Raw genomic sequence first — 18,669 nt, forward strand, 5'->3', positions numbered from 1 at the left:
CAAGGTCACAAGGACAGATATATTGGTACCAGTAGAAAGATCTTGTCACAAGAAATGCTCATGTGCAAGTGAAAGCTCTAAAAGGTTAGTACCCACGGAAAGGTCTTGTCACAAGGAACACTCATGTGAAATATCAAAGCTCTAGCACTTTCTGTTTAAAAGTTATTAGCAAGGTTAAAGTTTTCAAAAAGTAGTTCAAACTCCAAGGTCACAGGGTAAAAATAGTTTGGTACCCACGGAAAGGTCTTGTCACAAGGAATACTCATATATCAAAGTTCTAACACTCACTGTTCAACAGTTATTAGCAAGGTTAAAGTTTCAGACAGAACAACAGAATTACGGAATGACAGACAGGACAAAAACAATATGCCCCTGATCTTCGATCTCGGGGGCATAAAAATGAAGGAACATTGTATATGAGTGAATAATCCATTGCGGAGAAATTTTATATCAATATTGTGATATAAGAATTAAATTAATACTGATATCCATTTCCTCATGGATGCGCTGCAGTTGTGAACAATGCGGGTATGAATCATGATAATATAGTACACCTGTTTTCACGGCGGGGAATTCTGACCGAAATGAAAGTAGAGTGTAAATATAAGAACTTTCAGTTTTGAAAAGACATGTAGGTATGAACTGTAACTGCAACGATTCACGCCGGCATAACTTTTATGAAGCTCAATACCTTACAAAAATTGTTGTTGTTTTTTTTTTTAAAGGTACATGTATATTGAACAGCCTGATTATAAATCAAAAGAAAATGTGTTTACAAAACACGATGATCCCGAGCCAAGTCACATTCAATGTGGCGAATTTGACAGTGGATCCTTGATCGATTACCCGGAGCTTCACCAGTCAAAGTTTTACTCTGGACATCTCAGTTCACTGGGTATGAAGTCTCTCGAATAGTTCGAAGTCATCACCAAGGTTTGTAGCTACAGACAACGACACAGACAGAAAAACAGCACTAAAATAATGACTTCTCCCTGGGACTGTGATCTGTTCTAAATACATGTCAAACAGAAAACTGAAATAATGACTTCTTGTGACCGTGATCTGTTCTAAATGAATGTAAAGCAGAACACTGATATAATGGCTTTTCTTTGTTCTAAGAACATGTCAAACAGATTAACAGCATGAGGGGGAGTCTCAATATATCTAGCCCTTTCATTATTACGGTAACATTTGTTTTGGAAAGCTGTCAAAACCATTATATTCCATCTTCGCAAGCCAAGTGTCCAATTCGCTTGATCATATTCTTGAACTCCATAACATTTTATTAATATGTTATTTTAAACACGTCCTCTCTCAGATCGCCACTGAAAAGAAAACAATATAGATACGGGTGTATATACTGAATAAATGCACCGTGTTACCTACCCTCGCTATTTGGTGCTAATACCTACACCTTCCAACTTGCAGATTCAAATATGTATAAGGCAAGAATTTGTGATTAATTAATTTCATCAAAACTGAAAATCTCCGTCGACTTCAGTCTACTATACAGCTATCTATATACAAAATCCACCGATACGTCCTACTCCTTCTGTGCGCAACAATAATTCCCCAAAAATGGTATGCATTTTTGTTTTGTTTTAATGCTTATCAAGATCACATGAAACTTGAAACACAAATAAATGTGTGTGTTTTTAAAAGATCATTGTCACTGCTGTATTTTTCTAATGACACGTAAACACGTGGTTTAACTCTTGCATTGTGCAGAAAACTCCGCAAGATTGCATATGCTCGTCCAACTGAATAATTACATAACGTACAATCAATTGATTGAAATATCATATATCTTCCGCCCTCGAATTTGATATGTCCTTACACGTAGGGAAATATCAGAGTCATGAGTGGATCAAAAACCTGATATCCACGCCATATCACGTTCATTAAATTATTTTAAGGTAAGATTCAGTCGTCGATATATGTATAGTAAGCCCCCCACCCCACCCCACCACCTACCCACACAGACTCCCTATGATGAACACCAATGATATATATATATATATTAATTCGGAAGTACTGTGATAAGCCTAATTCATATTATGTAGTTACTGCTGTCAACATGCAAACACGTTCATGAAGGAAATCTAATTCGGAAATACTTATTTTAAAGTTATTAAAACACTTATTCTAATGTTATTAATACACTAATTTTGATGTTATTAATACACTAATTTTGATGTTATTACTACTCTAAATTTTGATGTTATTAATACACTTATTCTAATGTTATTAATACACTTATTCTAATGTTATTAATACACTAATTTTGATGTTATTAATACACTAATTTTGATGTTATTACTACTCTAATTTTGATGTTATTAATACACTTATTTTAATGTTATTAATACACTAATTTTGATGTTATTAATACACTAATTTTGATGTTATGAATACACTAATTTTGATTGTTATTAATACACTAATTTTGATGTTATTAATACACTAATTTTGATGTTATTAATACACTAATTTTGATGTTATTAATACACTAATTTTGATTGTTATTAATACACTAATTTTGATGTTATTAATACACTAATTTAGATGTTATTAATACACTTATTCTAATGTTATTAATACACTAATTTTGATGTTATTAATACACTAATTTTGATGTTATTACTCCTCTAATTTTGATGTTATTAATACACTAAATTTGATGCTATACCTCAGTTTTGATGTTTTCATAAATCTTGTGAAGTTTGCGATACATTGCAGGATCTACCCAAAACCAGCTAAATATAGTCCGGAATGTGTTGTTAATATAGTCAGAGAAATGTTGTTAATATAGTAAGAGAAATTTTAATGTAGTCAGAGAAATTTTGTTAATGTAATCAGAGAAATTGTGTTAGTGTAGTCCGGAAAATGTTAATGTAGTCAGAGAAGTGTTGTTAATGTAGTCAGAGAAATGTTGTGAATGTAATCAGAGAAGTGTTGTTATTGTAGTCAGAGAGGTGTTGTTAATGTAGTCAGGGAAATGTTGTGAATGTAGTCAGAGAAGTGTTGTGAATGTAGTCAGAGAAATGTTGTTCTTGTAGTCAGAGAAATGTTGTTATTGTAGTGAGAGAAGTGTTGTTCTTGTAGTCAGAGAAATGTTGTTATTGTAGTCAGAGAAGTGTTGTTCTTGTAGTCAGAGAAATGTTGTTATTGTAGTCAGAGAAGTGTTGTTCTTGTAGTCAGAGAAATGTTGTTATTGTAGTCAGAGAAGTGTTGTGAATGTAGTCAGAGAAATGTTGTTATTGTAGTCAGAGAAATGTTGTGAATGTAGTCAGAGAAATGTTGTTATTGTAGTCAGAGAAATGTTGTGAATGTAGTCAGAGAAATGTTGTTATTGTAGTCAGAGAAGTGTTGTTCTTGTAGTCAGAGAAATGTTGTTATTGTAGTCAGAGAAGTGTTGTTATTGTAGTCAGGGAAATGTTGTTAATGTGGTCAGGGAAATGTTGTTAATGTAGTCAGAAAAATGTTGTTAATGTGGTCAGGGAAATGTTGTTAATGTAGTCAGAAAAATGTTGTTAATGTGGTCAGGGAAATGTTGTTAATGTAGTCAGAGAAGTCTTGTTATTGTAGTCAGAGAAGTGTTGTTAATGTAGTCAGAGAAATGTTGTTAATGTAGTCAGACAAATGTTGTGAATGTAGTCAGAGAAGTGTTGTTAATGTAGTCAGAGAAATGTTGTTAATGTAGTCAGAGAAATGTTGGTACACAGATAAACATACAGGACAAAATATGTCCTCGGCTGTAGTCACAGGGGCGGTAAAGTTTCATACATATTATATCCGCAAATCATTCCGAAATCCGTCAGTAAAATAAAATGTTGTCTTATATGCAAATTTTTCAACTTGACCTTTAAACTTGTGACCCCCAAAATCTGTAAGTGCCTTCCTTGAATGGTAGGCTACCTTTATATAGAATATGCAATTTGTATGCTGAAAATGTCTAGTGTCACAACGAAAGGAATGACGGATTCAGTGGTTTTATAAGGCTTCCGCATTTCCACATCAGACTTCTAGGAATGATCCAAGAACAATAATACATTTTGATAACTCATAACTAGATTTATGTTTTGTAAGAAGAATAACAAAATGCGTTTAAACATGCAGAAACAACGATGCCTAATGAGGTCCATTAAGAAATTTTCAAAGGAAATAGCAACAACGCATGACACACATCGTTCAGTGTATGGTAGCAACACATGCGGTTTTCGGGGGTGGGGGGAAGACTCATATTTATAATAGTATTGTTCCAATATACTAACAACGTTTCAGGGTAAAGCAAACAATATTGCCCTGATGATATAGTATCACTTTTTTTTCAAAATTGTCAAATTGAATGCGGCTGAGATAAACATTAATGTTTCACACGTGACAATGTCAATGTCGCTCAGGTGAAATAAAAAAAAATCATGATCCTAATATCGCTCATATGTTTCACAATGCTAGTGCATCTCAGATAAGATAATATTGATATTTCACAATGCTAATGCCGCTCATATTAAATGACATTGTTTCATGATGAGAAATTGTTTCAGGATGTCAATACTGCCCCAAGAATGATCCACAGAAGAAAGAAAATCAGATAAAAATAGTACAACAGTACTTTGTCGTATCCTTCAGCTATGGCTTTCCACGTCACACTACCCTCTGCTTCCTTGTTCTGCGTTCTCCCTTCGTCACTCGTTTTACTCCTCACAAAAACTATTTCCGTAACCGAATTATCAGAGACGTTAGATTTCTTTCCACCCTTTTTACAAAGTTTGTACAAACATTGAAGTCGCATCACGTTTAGTATAAACAAAGCTTTTCTTGATACTTCTGACGTAGGGTCTTTAAAATGAAGATTGAGATTAACAACGGTCAATACGCATATCAATGTGCTTTTTAGCATTGTCACTATTAGGAAATACGACAATAAAGACATTGGCTCAGATGATCTAGGTATATTTTCGCTAAGCAATGTCATGAAAACGGCAAATGATAGAAAGATCGTCATAGCATAAGACACACGCTCTCCACTGTCAACAGGCAAGGAAAAAACCAGAGGATTCAACAAGGACAGAAGAAGCATAGGAGCCAACATGTTTATGACGAAGTAGAGAGACTTTCTCTTCAAATTCACCTGGACTTTAACCAGATTGTCGTATCCTCCAATTCTAAACCGTTTCATTACAGTTTTCTCTAGATCCCATTCTGCATTAGAAGAGTAATATGTTATATCCGCGTAGGACATATTGTTATAGGGAACCAGTTTAGTTTCAAGTGGTATATATCCCCAGGGAACCAATGAGAACGAACACTCCTGTGTATCGAAGGGAAATTTATACATGTTAACGCTACACAACGTCTGAATTAAACCTGCTGGTATCCAATTCACTTCGCCATTATAATATATTCTTCCGATGAAATCATCATCCCCAATAGCTTCCATTTTGTTCGCTGGGTCAATCAAAAAGATGTTCGGAACCCAAAGTTTTTTCTTTGGAACAGGAAGGTCCACGAGGCCACCATAGTCACTCGGTGTCCAAGTCAACCGAAAATCATGCCAAATCAGCCTCAATCCGCACACAATAGATATAACTCCAGAAACTTCGTCAAAATCATTTACTGAAAAAACATATGGATCCAGAGAAACCTCAGTAGCTTCTGACAAATTTTGGTTCGGGCGAATATCCGTAGAATAGTTCTTAAAGACATCTTCCATTAGAGAAACAGCATCAGAATACAGAGCAGCACGAACAGAAATCGACAGCTCGTAAAACAATAGTAGAAACCAACACAAAACAAGCACAGTTTTCATTATGAGCTTTAAAACAGTTCTTACTAAATGAATGTCAATACAACTTTGCACAGGACTAATGCATCGATACGTCTTATATCGATTGCGTGAACTCTAATGTTTCAAGACAAATCCTGTTGAGACTGCATTGTCTCATTGTGTATCAAAGAAGTCTACAATCTTTTTTTGAATTATCTGATCTTGCCCTTCAATTAAAGTCTCGAGGAGCATGACATGACATTAGTATATATACATTATGTGTGGCAATCATCGCAGTAATCACTGACTTACATGCATCTATATACACGCCAGATAGCAAATACAATTAAGTCGACAATGAAATCAACCATTCAAACATGCACACAGTTTACTTCTGGGTCAACGGTTGATTAATGGTTTCATGTCTCAATGAGAATATTTCACTCATGTCGACGCGACCTCAGAGCCTTGGACTCCGTTCAGGCGGATCAGACGCGATATTTTAAAGTATATACTGATTGATTACTCATCTTCTGACATGAAACGCCAGGGTCGTAACACAACTGACCAACCGAGGTCTCTTATCACGTGGGGGAAAAGAACTGGTCAAGTTGAATACCTACTAGATTTAAAACACCCATGGGACACATCGCTCACCGAGGCGACGTTTGGTCTAGAGCAAATAAATAGCAGTGTAGGTAACATGTCAGAATGCAAATCAATTTAACAATTATGTAACTGAATATATTTTAAAAAACATTTTAATCAAACTACATAGCCAATATTGAAGGGACATGGACACGATTTGAGCTTGAATTTTTCTAAATTTATTATCTACAATGCTTAACTAAAGTATTTCTAATGGTCAACCAAAATTTTATTATCAGTTGTTGAGTGACAAGTGAGATACAGCACTCGCAATTCTTTGTTGTGTAAACAAGGCCTGTGCTATGTTTTGTTTACATATAGATTGCTTAATTGGAAATAGCATGTTTAAAACAAAATGAGATGTGCCAAACACTAGAAACTATCTAATTGTGTTCGGAATTAACTTGTAAATTTAAAAAATCTGCTTGAAACGAAAACTTTTACTAGTATATTTACCCTATGTAAACAAAAACATGGCACGAGCCTTGTTTACATAACAAAGCTCTGTATCTCCCATGTACATCAACAACTGACATTCAATTTTTTGCTGACCATTAGAAATACCTTAAATAATGTAGTTAGACATTCTAAACATTAAAAATGAAAAAATAAAATTTGGAAATTTTCAGTTCAAATCGTGTCGATGCCCCTTCAAGCTTTGAACCCACGGTGACCCGCTCTAGCTTCACTGACCAGTGACCATGACATGAACAAATCTAAAACTGCACAACAGGAAGATGCTTACATATTTATCTGTACTATTGTCATTCTCTTAATATTCAAAGATTGTTTCCTGGCTCCCGGGTCGTGACATTAACATAAACGAGAGCACATAACATGCGAATGTATTTAAAGTCGTCAATTTATACCCTTGTGGTTTTTTAAAACAAAATATTCACTGACTAAGCAATGATGAACTTTAAACCAATATTGTGAGCCCGCGCTGATGATTAATTTCATTTCAAGTTCTTAAGGTAGGTCCCTAGTCCTGGACCTACTTGTGATTTCTCAAAAATTTGAGTTTAAATACTTAGATTGTTCATTTGAGAGTATGATAAAAAATGGGGGGTTGTCAGTATAATGAGTAAATTATGGTATTTTTATTACGTGTACCCCCATTTGTCAAACGGCAATATCAGAATTCATTGAAGAAATCCTAGAATATGTCCATAAAATTTTGTTTGAGGTATGATGCTGCAATTTTTTTCCTCCAATATTAAATAAATATGTCTAACTAAATAATTAAAAGTGAAATGTTACAGTTTCATGTTTTTTTTAATAATGGTGGTACAAAATTGAACCCAATACAGACCCTCGGCAGTCAAAAATACGGCACTGCAACACCACTAATATGGATATTTTAAAAATTTGACTTGTGATTTTTCATTCAAACTCACATATTATGTTCATATATGAATGCTTGTTAAAATATATCTTAAAAAATCTGCCCTTTCTCAGCATAATATTTTCACAGCATCTCAATTTATATTTACATTTTTTGGCCAAAATAGCCATTTTGAAGATGATTTTCACATAATAGAAGATAACAAATATATAACAAGATAACAAATATATAACAAGTGCAGAATTGTTTTATTTATTTGCACAAGTGCATTATTGCATATCATGATTTTTTAAAATAATTTACAAATAATTTTAACATGTAATACCTCTGTATATCAATTAAACAAATATGTACCTCTGGTTTTATGTGTGAATTAGATGACAAAAAATGGAAAGAAGATTGGAGCCATAGTCTACTCAAATATAAGTGATTGAGTGTTATTGTACATGTATTCATTTTACTAAATTAAAAAACATCCAGGTAAATGTAAAAATACGTTTGATAATAATAGTACGTGAACCAATACCGGAGTTCGATCCGGACATGACGTCACGTTACTAGACCCCTACTTTTAATAGAAAAAAATTATGTAAACTTTTGCATGAAAATGCAATTCCTTATTAAAGCATTTCAGTACACATGTTCTTCCTACAAACCGCAATGTATAACTCAATCTAATGAAATTAGACCCTTTAATCCGCTGACGTACACTATGTATATCGCTTTCTACGTGATCGGATCAAAAGTTCTAATTTTAAGATTATGTATAACTCAAGGTGAAATAAATCAAGCAGTAATCAAATTCTTGTAAATTTGTATGGTGTATCATTTTTATTTGATTAAGATATTCAACGCATAACAGAAGGATAGTGAACAATTTTGAAGGATTTAAATCAGAATAATTGTCTATTGTTAAATAATGATGTAAGTGATGTAGATGAAATTCACCGGTAAATGATTAGAAGCTGACCATTTTGCACCTGAGACTTTTATAACTTTTATCTACCCTTTGTATAGATAAGAAAAAGCTCATTTTCTAAATATGTGTGTGGTAAATGATTAATCTTCTTTCATATTTTCATAAAGAGAAAGAGTATGTAATTGTCTACCGAAACGCGCATCTGGTGCATCAAAATTGGTACCGTATAAGTTTTACATTATGACCCCTGGGTCGAGGCCTCTGCTGGTGGACTGTTAGTCCCCGAGGGTCTCTACAGCCCAGTAGCTAAGTACTTCGTTACTAGCTTGAAAATACGGATGTATATTTAATTGCTGTTATAAAATTTAGAAATTCATTTCAAAATTAAGGATTATCTCCCTCATGCATAGCTCTTATCCTTGGACGATTTTGGCTCCACTTTTTTGGCACGCTGTTTTTGGCTATATTTAGCTCCAAAACTTCATAGTTATTTCGGATTTCAAACATTTCGGTTGAGCATCACTGAAGAGACATTATTTGTCGAAATGCGCATCTGGTGCATCAAAATTGGTACCGTATAAGTTTTACATGAAGAGATAATTTCTTTTTAAAATATTTTAATAAAACATGCTCTTCCCTTAGACTTCAATGTTAAATTCTAGTTGAATTAAATCAAACAGTATACAAACTTTTGAAAAATCCTATAATGGATTATTTTTAATTGAAGATCCCTTCAAAATGATACCATGATTGCAAAAATCACACCATCCATTTACTAGATATGAAATATGATCTTTATACATATAATACTTATGGCAATCTGTTTTGGTTGTTGTTTTCAAAGAGTTTAACTATATAAAACAATTTAAAATACTAAGCCCCGAGCGCCATGGCTTGAGCGCCATGGCTTAAACAAACCTGAACTCTCAGTATACATGTATAAGCATTATTTGCATTCAGTTACGAATATTTTGGTCTCTTGGTTCTTCAAAAGAAGATTCTTTTAACAGCCCGATCCGTTTTTCCTGGAGGTGGTCCTTCATTTAAATTGTTGAGTCCTTTTTATTAAAGTATGATTTTGGACAAGTTTGGTTAAAATTATCCTAGTAGGTCATGATTGATTTAATATTGTTTAACGTCCCTCTCGAGAATATTTCACTCATATGGAGATGTCACCACTGCCGGTGAAGGGCTGCAAATATTTGGCCTATTCTTGGCGCTTATAGCCTCTGAGCAGGGAGGGATCTTTATCGTGCCACACCTCCTGTGAGACGGGGCCTCTGTTTTTGCGGTCTCACCCGAAGGACCGCCCCATTTAGTCGCATTTTACGACAAGCAAGAGGTACTGTGGACCTCTTCTAACCTGGATCTCTACGGGATTAGTAGGTCATGAGAAGAAGTCACAAAATTGAACATTTTGAATGCGACATAAAACAGACGACAACAAACGGACGACAGACGACAACAAACGGACAACAGACGAATATTAATTAGGAAAGGTCAAATGTTAACCCACTGATCTACATGTAACCTAGGTAACCAGATATACAAAGACTATATTGTTCATACTTATGATTATATGCATCTGTATTTCGGAAGGGTGCACCACTTTAAAGGCACTTGGGGGTGTAATATCACTCAAACGTACAAATATAAATATTGAGTTTAATTTTTATATTCACACATACAATGTCCTCTCGTTATTTTGCATTGATGAAAAGCGAAGATAACGAACAGTGATCAATCTCATAACTCCCATAGAGAATACAGATTAAATATTTGGGCATACACGGACCCCTTGGACATACCAGAGGTGGGGACAGGTGCCTAGAAGGAGTAAGCATTCTCTGTCGACCGGTCACAGCCGCCGTGAGCGCTGTCTTGATCAGGTAAACAGAGTTTGTTTGTTTTTTGCCGTTTTCCGCCACACTCAACAATTTTTCAGTTATCTGGTGGCGCCCAGTTTTCATTGGTGGAAGAGAGAACCCAGATACAATGTACCTGGGAAAAGACCACCGACCTACCGAAAGTAACACACCCCCCCTAAATACCCATATGATATCCAAAGAATGAACTTTTTCACAGATTTAGCCATATTTGAATAAAATTTGTCACATACTTAAGCATATGTTCTATAATTACTCTGACGGCCAATTTGCTTTTGACCTAGATTCAAGGTCTTGCACCATAAAAAAGTTGATAAGGTTTCTGCACTCAATTAAACGTATGTCATAGATATAAAATCCACAGACAAACCTTCTTGATGAAATTTGTCTTACCTTTTCAATTTATAAAGTTTTAGTAAGTTGCTGAGTATTTGAAGATACTGATTAAAATGGGGGGGGGGGGGTCTTTCCTTTCTTTTGTTTTTTGTTTTTTTTTTTGTTTTTTTTTTTGTTGTTGTTGTTGTTTTTTTTTTTGGTTTTGTTGAAGTATTGATCGTGTAAAAGCGAAATTTCATAACAATTGCATATTGATTTTAAAACCAAACTACGATGTTATTCAGTCAGTCTAATTTGTTCCACTGACCTATATAAACAAACGTCACGTTTTTATATTATTTATTGGTATCCAGACAGTTATTCTACACAACACGTAAACAGTGTGTACCCATCCATGCGATCAATCGAATACGAAACGCAAGTTCATCACAGAAGAGCTGATATTTCAAAAACTGCATCATTCCAAGAATGTGCCAGAGTTTTTGCATGAAATATCAATCATATATACAACAGTTTTTGTATTAAATTAAAAGCAAAAGACTAAACAAAATCCAATGAAAGAAAATGAAAATGTAAAAATAGTGTGTTAACACTTTATCATATCCTTTTGCCAAAGTTTTCCAATTCGTAATTTTGTCCAAATCTTTAATTTCCGTGTTTCTCCTCACAAAAGCTTTATCTCCAACATTATTCTCTCCCATCTGAAAAGATTCTGTCTTTGTTTTCTTACAACAACTGAACAGACAACGAAACTGGAGAAATTTCAGAAGATTTAACAATATTCTGGACACTTCCGTATTCGATTCTCTGAAATGAAGGCACAAGGTAAATATAGTCAAAAGAATGGCGATTGTACTCATGCACATCGTCTCAATTAAAAAATACGACATCAGAGCCATAGGTTCCGATGACTTTGGCATGTTGTCACTAAGCAACGTCATGAAAACAGCAAACGACAAGAAAATTGTAATTGCATAAGACAAGCGTTCTCCACTGTCCACTGGCAGAACAAAAACCAAAGGGTTAAGAATGGACAAAAGGAGAATGGGGACAAGCATGTTGAAGACAAAATATATAGACTTTCTTTTGAATGTCAATCTGATTTTCAACCCAGTGACTTTCCCTCCAAAATCATGATACAACAAGGTAGCGTCTTCTAAATCCCACTGTCCGTTCTTCTTATAGTAGGACGTGTCCACTGCAGTGTTGTTATTCATGGGAACCAGCGTCGCTTCACTTCTATAATATCCCCACAGTGCTAGTGTTAACGTACACTCCTGTGTGTCAAACGGGAATTTATACATATTAACATTGCACAGAGATTGGATCAATCCACCGGGTGACCATAACACGGTGCCGTCACTCTGGATCCTTCCAATGAAATCATCACTACCAATAGCTTCCATTTTATTGGCAGGATCTATCATAAAAATGTTGGGAACCCAAATGGCTTTCTTCGGAAGAGTTAAACTTTCCAGTTCACCATAACTGCTGGGATCCCAAGAGAGATGGAAGTCTTTCCAAGACATTAAAACGCCAGCAACTATTGATACCATACCGGACACTTCATCTAGATCGTTCAGAGAAAATAAAAACACTCTCAAACTTACTTCAGTTGTTTCTGATAGATTGAATTGTGGACGAAGATCTGGTGTGTAATTCCTAAACAGGTCTTGGTAAAGAGAAAGGCTGTCGGAGAACATTGCTCCCCAAACCTGAGTTTCAAATGTCACAAAAATCAAAAACATAGGACGAATAAACGATGTTGTCTTCATATTATCTTGAAGAAGCTTCTTAATACCAATTAACTCGAGAAATATTAACGAGTCCTGTAATTGTGTAGCGACAAATACTCCACCGTATGGTTTTAATCATTGGATTAAAGAATACGTAAACAGATTATATCGTATTAAAATCCATTTAACCTTTCTCTACCGGCACATTTTAGAGGTTTTAAAGACTAAAAGACAATATTTTCGAAATCGATCTGTACTGTACTGATTAATTACTGGTGTTATCTTACAAAGTATTCCTTTAGAAACCATCTCTAGACGAATCAAGTATGTCAAAGGTGCCAAATTTAAACTGTCGATGCCATGACACAAAACGAAAAAAATGTTAATGGATGTTCCTGTTTCCTCACTTAAATAAGCTTATTTCCCACGACGGGTGTGACAGGTCAACAGGGGATGCTTACTCCTCCTAAGCATATGACCCCATGTCTCGGGGTCCGTGTTTGTCATACTTTTAATTCTACTGAAGTTATGAGATTGATCACTGTTCGTTATCTTTGCCTTACACCATTGTGGTCGCATGTTTCGAAACTACAAAAGCAAAATATTTTCTTATCATTTACCCAATTCCCCAATCTTCCATGTGATTCAACACATCATGAATGTGTGCACAAACATTTTCTAAAACTAATTACTTTATTACGAAATTTTCAAATATTAGACAAAATTAACTGCAGTACTTAGAATGATCCGTTGCATATTATTATGGCATGTGCTGTTTTAAAACGCGATCTTCATCCACTGTATATTATCTCGCCCACATAAAGGGACTGTCGTTCTATGTGTTTCATGAACGATTGCTAAAGTGTGACGTTCGATTGCTTTGAAGTCCCTTTAGATCAATGTACTCACTTTCCAAAAACTTGAATAAACAATATTTAGTCAAACTACAAGTATATGTGTACCTTGACATAGAATTGGTAATGGTTTTACGCTGTTTTGGCATTATTTCAGCCATTTTACGGACTTTTTGGCATTATATCAGCCATTTTACGGCCTTGACATTGAAAATACCTAAAAGTAAAGGGCAATGTTTGGCTAATCTATCGGGTCTCCCTTCAAAAGATTTAATATTTTTAAATGACATAGATTAATTATGAATTGGTAACATAAATTCAATCTCACTTTATTTTAATAGATTTTTATCTTTCAACCAATCAGTTTTAAATCCACATCACTATGAATTCTTATTTCTTAACATGTAAATTTTAATGAAAAGGTGACAATAACAACAGTAATCAATCTCATAAATTCTATAAAAAAAAAATACAAAATTAGGAGTAGGTTAAACAACGACTCGGTACACATCAGAAGTGGGATCAGATACCTAGGAGGAGTAAGCATCCCCTGTTCACCGGTCACACCCGCTGTGAGCCCTATGTATTGATCAGGTAAACGGAGAAATCCGTAGTCAAAATCAACGGCCAAACAATTCGTATAAAATATGTCAGACAGCATTCGACCTAATGACAGGTTTTATTTAGATTATTCTAAAGACCACAGAATTTGCGAAATGTAGACTTTAAAGTGATCCCCACCCCTACCCAACGATACCAGACTTTAAAGTGATCTCCACCCCTACCCAACGATACCAGACTTTAAAGTGATCCCCACCCCTACCCAACGATACCAGACTTTAAAGTGAACCCCACCCCTACCCAACGATACCATTTTCTGAACGTCATGAAACAATTTATAGAAGATAATTCCTACTTCATATATATATGCACATTACAAAATTGTATTTTTAAATAAGAATGAAAATAATATATAACTAAATTTTAACTCACATAGAGACATCACCAGTTCTAGAGAAAGTGTCACAATTTTCACTCATATAAAGGCGTCACCAGTTCTAGATGAGGTGTCACAGTTTTCACTCATATAGAGACGTCACCAGTTCTAGATGAGGTGTCACAATTTTCACTCATATAAGAACATCACCAGTTCTAGATGAAGAGTCACAATTTTGACCTATGAATATGCCATCCAAAGTCTTAGCAGTGAGGGAGGCCTAATGTAACATAGGATCTCGGTTTTTCTACAAAGACCTGTGACGTTTACTTCGAATGCTAAGCTGTTGGCAAAGGAACAGTCACTGTCTGTGTAAAACATCTTAAATTTGACGTGGTACCAGGATCCAGAATTATACTCAGGAAAGAGAACCTAAACCACTGGGCTATCATGACCATTAGAAAGCTAAGTCAAACAGATCGAATTTATCTATAAATGAAAATTACGAAATAGTCATATAAGCAACATAGATAACCCAAGGATATTCAGAGCCAAACCAGAAATGACAAGATCATAAAGCAAACTAAAGTATACTGCCAACAGTACATAATACGCCCGTGAAAAGCTAATATAGGGTGTTTTTCTTACACCATGATTTGTAGAATTTGGCTTCAAGTAGTATCAGCAATCATCAGGGTGTGACATACTTTCTTTGCGTCATTAAAACAGACAAATAATGTGAAGACAAGTAATATTTTCACTTGGCATAAGATGTATGTGTACAAAGTTTGATGGTCCTAACCCCAACAGTTCAGTCTGTATCCTGCTATTACGACCTTGACCTTTGACCTTGAGAAACAATAGGCATCCTCCACTTAAGTGTATGTGTACCAAGTTTGATGGTCCTAACCCAAACAGTTCAGTCTGGTTACTGCCTACAAGGTTTTCCTACCAAGTGATACTGTGACATTGACCTTGAAAAATAATAGGCATCTTCCTCTCATTATGGTCATCAAATGTACCAAGTTGCAATATCCTGAAGCTTACGGTTCAGTTTGTATCCTGCCTACAAGGTTTTCCTACCAAGTGATATTGCGACCTTGACCTTTGACCTTGTAATATCCTGGAGCTTACGGTGCGGTCTGTATCCTGCCCACAAGGTCCGGACAGACGGATGATGTCATACCCTAATACGCCAGGTGTATAAAAAAGTGAAATTGACATTTAATGCAACACATCTATACAATGATTATTAACCAACAGCAGTATGGGTTCAGAGGATGTGACTATCAACTAACCAAGCGTGGAACGGAACAAGTAACTAACAGCAGTATGGGTTCAAAGAATGTGACTATCAACTAACCAAACGTGGAACAAGTGCATGCATACCTTTAGCCATAAAACCTTCCATCATTCATCCCAAACCAAATCAATTAACTTATTAGGGTAAAATCATTCGTGGACAACCTATCAAAAATGACTGCTAGCTTACACTTCCAGACATTGAAACTAAGCTAAATATTGAAAACTAGTTTGATAGATGTTCAATACACATTCATCTCTTACATCATAAATACTGACATATCTCAGATAATTGCAAACTTCTCAGTTGTAAAGGTGGTTGTTCACCTTTTTTCAAATGTCAACATTCCTCCTCTTTGATTCATTAAAGCTTGTTCCACTTCCAAATATAAATGTGACACCATTTCCTCTGCCTTTTCTTACCTCATTACATGTATATTATTACCGCGGGCATAAAGTAAAATACAGAAGACTCAATTTAACTCTGCAACTTTAATTCATGGCCATCATGAAGGTATTTGTTGCACCTTCTGTAACACTAACAGAAATAATCTATCCTCATAAATTTACCTTACATGAAGAACCCATACCTTACCCTCTGTATTCATAAATTTGTGGCGATCAGACTTGCCAGTAGCAAGAAAGCCCTGAATTCATATATCCTGGCATGGCTTATGAATTTGCGTAGTTGCCTTAGCATGAAGAAAAGGTAATAACAAATGATTTTCCTTATGAACGAGTTGAGATTTCATAAAAAATTATGTTTCACTTATCAGTCTGATATAGTAGGATCATCAAACGAAAACATCACAAAAGTAAGTGATTTACAGGAACTCCCCAATCACCAAGAATGAAACATGCTATTGCACCTGTAATAGTGAATTAAAAAGGTTCAAACCTGAGTTTTAAATTATTGTCCATTCTTTTGAAAGAATACTGTATCTTTAATTTCTACATTAAAGTGCAATTATAAAATGAAAATAAGCTCACTTGAACTTTCATCTCAGAAAGTGAAAGTTAATGATCAAGTCCCTTAATTAATAATTGTATAAGAAACAAAAGTTTGATACAAAATTTAAGGTTAATTGATACTGATGTTTTTAAAACTTCAATTGGGTGTTCTGTTTGGGAAAATATATAAACAAATTCATAAATGCACACCTCTAAGTCTCTACTACATGCATTTGTATTTTAAATCACAAAATTGAAATACATGTCTAGAGGATATACATGTAAATATTGACAATATTTTAGATGAAATAGAAATGGCAAAATCATGCAGATTTATTGCCTTTTGATTCAAAACATCCCTCTGTCACAAAATGTAGTCCTTTAAAAAGCCTTTCTAACTTTGAATTCAAATAAAAAAGATTTCATCTGCATAAGGTTTAGTAACAACTATATAATATATTTGAACCAATGAAAATGGTATAGAACTACCGTAGATCAGTTCACCTATGAGTTGGTTGTATAGTTTAGAAGGAATTGCCATTGACCCATTTATAAGTCGGTCTAACTTTTTTCAAGAATCGGTTGACAATTTCAATCTAATGTTTTTACCTGTGTTTCTAATAATATTTTGAGAAACGTGCTGATATTTGATATTTTAGATCCAACAAATCAATTTCATATCAATACTTTCATGTGTTTATCTGTGTTCCAATAATATTTTGGGATATGACATTGATATTTCACTTTTTATTCTCAACAAATTAAACAGTTATTATTTTGTTTACTTCGTCCATGTCTTTGTAGTTTAAGAAATACTAGGCTATACATTACGCCATCCAGAAAAATACTAATCTTCTTAGGACACTCCTAGAAGTCGGACATATAGTGTTGGACCAAAATTTAAATCCGAAAAATCCGACTTATTGGCGAGTATATACGGTAGTAACCTACATGTACTTAGTTATAACATTTTGCATGATGGTACTCAAAAGCTGAGGAGCTTGCATCCTTAATGAGGAATGATACAATAAACTGGGAACTGAAGTTGAAACCTGGCCCTGCAATGCCCTAAATACTGTCTGATTAAGCTATCCTTGTCGATAGCCAGCTGACCACTGATACCACGTTCTTCCTCTGTGACTCTTCAGATTTCTTCCTCCAATGAAATCTCTCACACAAAACTCCTCTTCACACCAAATCAGTATTTTGTAAGGCATCAATGTAAGAAAACAATGATAATAAAAGATGTGGCTGGACTGGAAATCACACCTGAGACCTCTACATCAAAAGATAGATGCTTTATCCACTGAGCCATCCAGGTCAACAGCGGTCAATATCCAAGGTCCATCTAAAATGCCAGCTAACTTGTAAAATGACATTCAATACTCTCTTTTCAGCCTCAGAGAATATTGTAATCAGGTTTTCTGAAGTTCTGAATGTGCATTTATGATTAAACCAGTGGATTTTCCAAAATGAAGTTTTAGAAAAATTACCAGTCCCATCAGACTGACTGATGCAAATGTCAGTCAGTTTGCCAGACTTCCAACAAGTCACAACTGATGTGTATATGTTCATTTTGAGCCCTGCATTTATTCCATTGGGTGAAATACACCCGATAACAAGGTACCTTTGTTTGAATTCACTGCCTTGTACAAATACTCTTTATTTCACAAGTCTACACTTTTGGGGTGGACTCTCTTTCACTGCTTAATAAAAGTCCCAGGTAACTTCCTGCTATAAAATGATCTTCACCTGCAAGACCAGGGGTGGTGCACAGCACCAATCTAGTATAATATCTAAATTGTGTGTACATATATTATATGGAAAATGGAAAATATTTATTACTGGACCAGGAATCACACCAGGGATTCCTGTATTACAAGTCAGGTACCTCACGGTGCAGTGCTCTGACCACTGAGATATCCATTGTCCATATAACCCAAACTACTTCATTTGTACAAAAAAGGTGTACTTCACATGGCAAT

General features: G+C 34.9%; 3 protein-coding genes across 4 annotated transcripts in view; all 3 read right to left on the reverse strand.

Annotated features, from left to right (window-relative positions):
- LOC125648376 (tRNA (guanine-N(7)-)-methyltransferase-like) overlaps positions 1–18,669 on the reverse strand; it is a 34,270-nt gene that overhangs the window by 10,797 nt on the left and 4,804 nt on the right. The window lies entirely within an intron of this gene.
- On the reverse strand, positions 4,054–7,423 carry LOC125648375 (neuronal acetylcholine receptor subunit alpha-3-like). Its single transcript, XM_048875400.2, has one exon. The coding sequence runs from the start codon at positions 5,810–5,812 to the stop codon at positions 4,544–4,546; it is 1,269 nt and encodes a 422-aa protein (XP_048731357.2). The 5' UTR covers positions 5,813–7,423; the 3' UTR covers positions 4,054–4,543.
- Positions 7,378–15,203, reverse strand: LOC130046870 (neuronal acetylcholine receptor subunit alpha-10-like). The gene has a single exon (XM_056140220.1). The coding sequence runs from the start codon at positions 12,677–12,679 to the stop codon at positions 11,426–11,428; it is 1,254 nt and encodes a 417-aa protein (XP_055996195.1). The 5' UTR covers positions 12,680–15,203; the 3' UTR covers positions 7,378–11,425.

This window comes from Ostrea edulis, chromosome 6, assembly GCF_947568905.1.
Source record: "Ostrea edulis chromosome 6, xbOstEdul1.1, whole genome shotgun sequence".
NCBI lineage: Eukaryota > Metazoa > Mollusca > Bivalvia > Ostreida > Ostreidae > Ostrea > Ostrea edulis.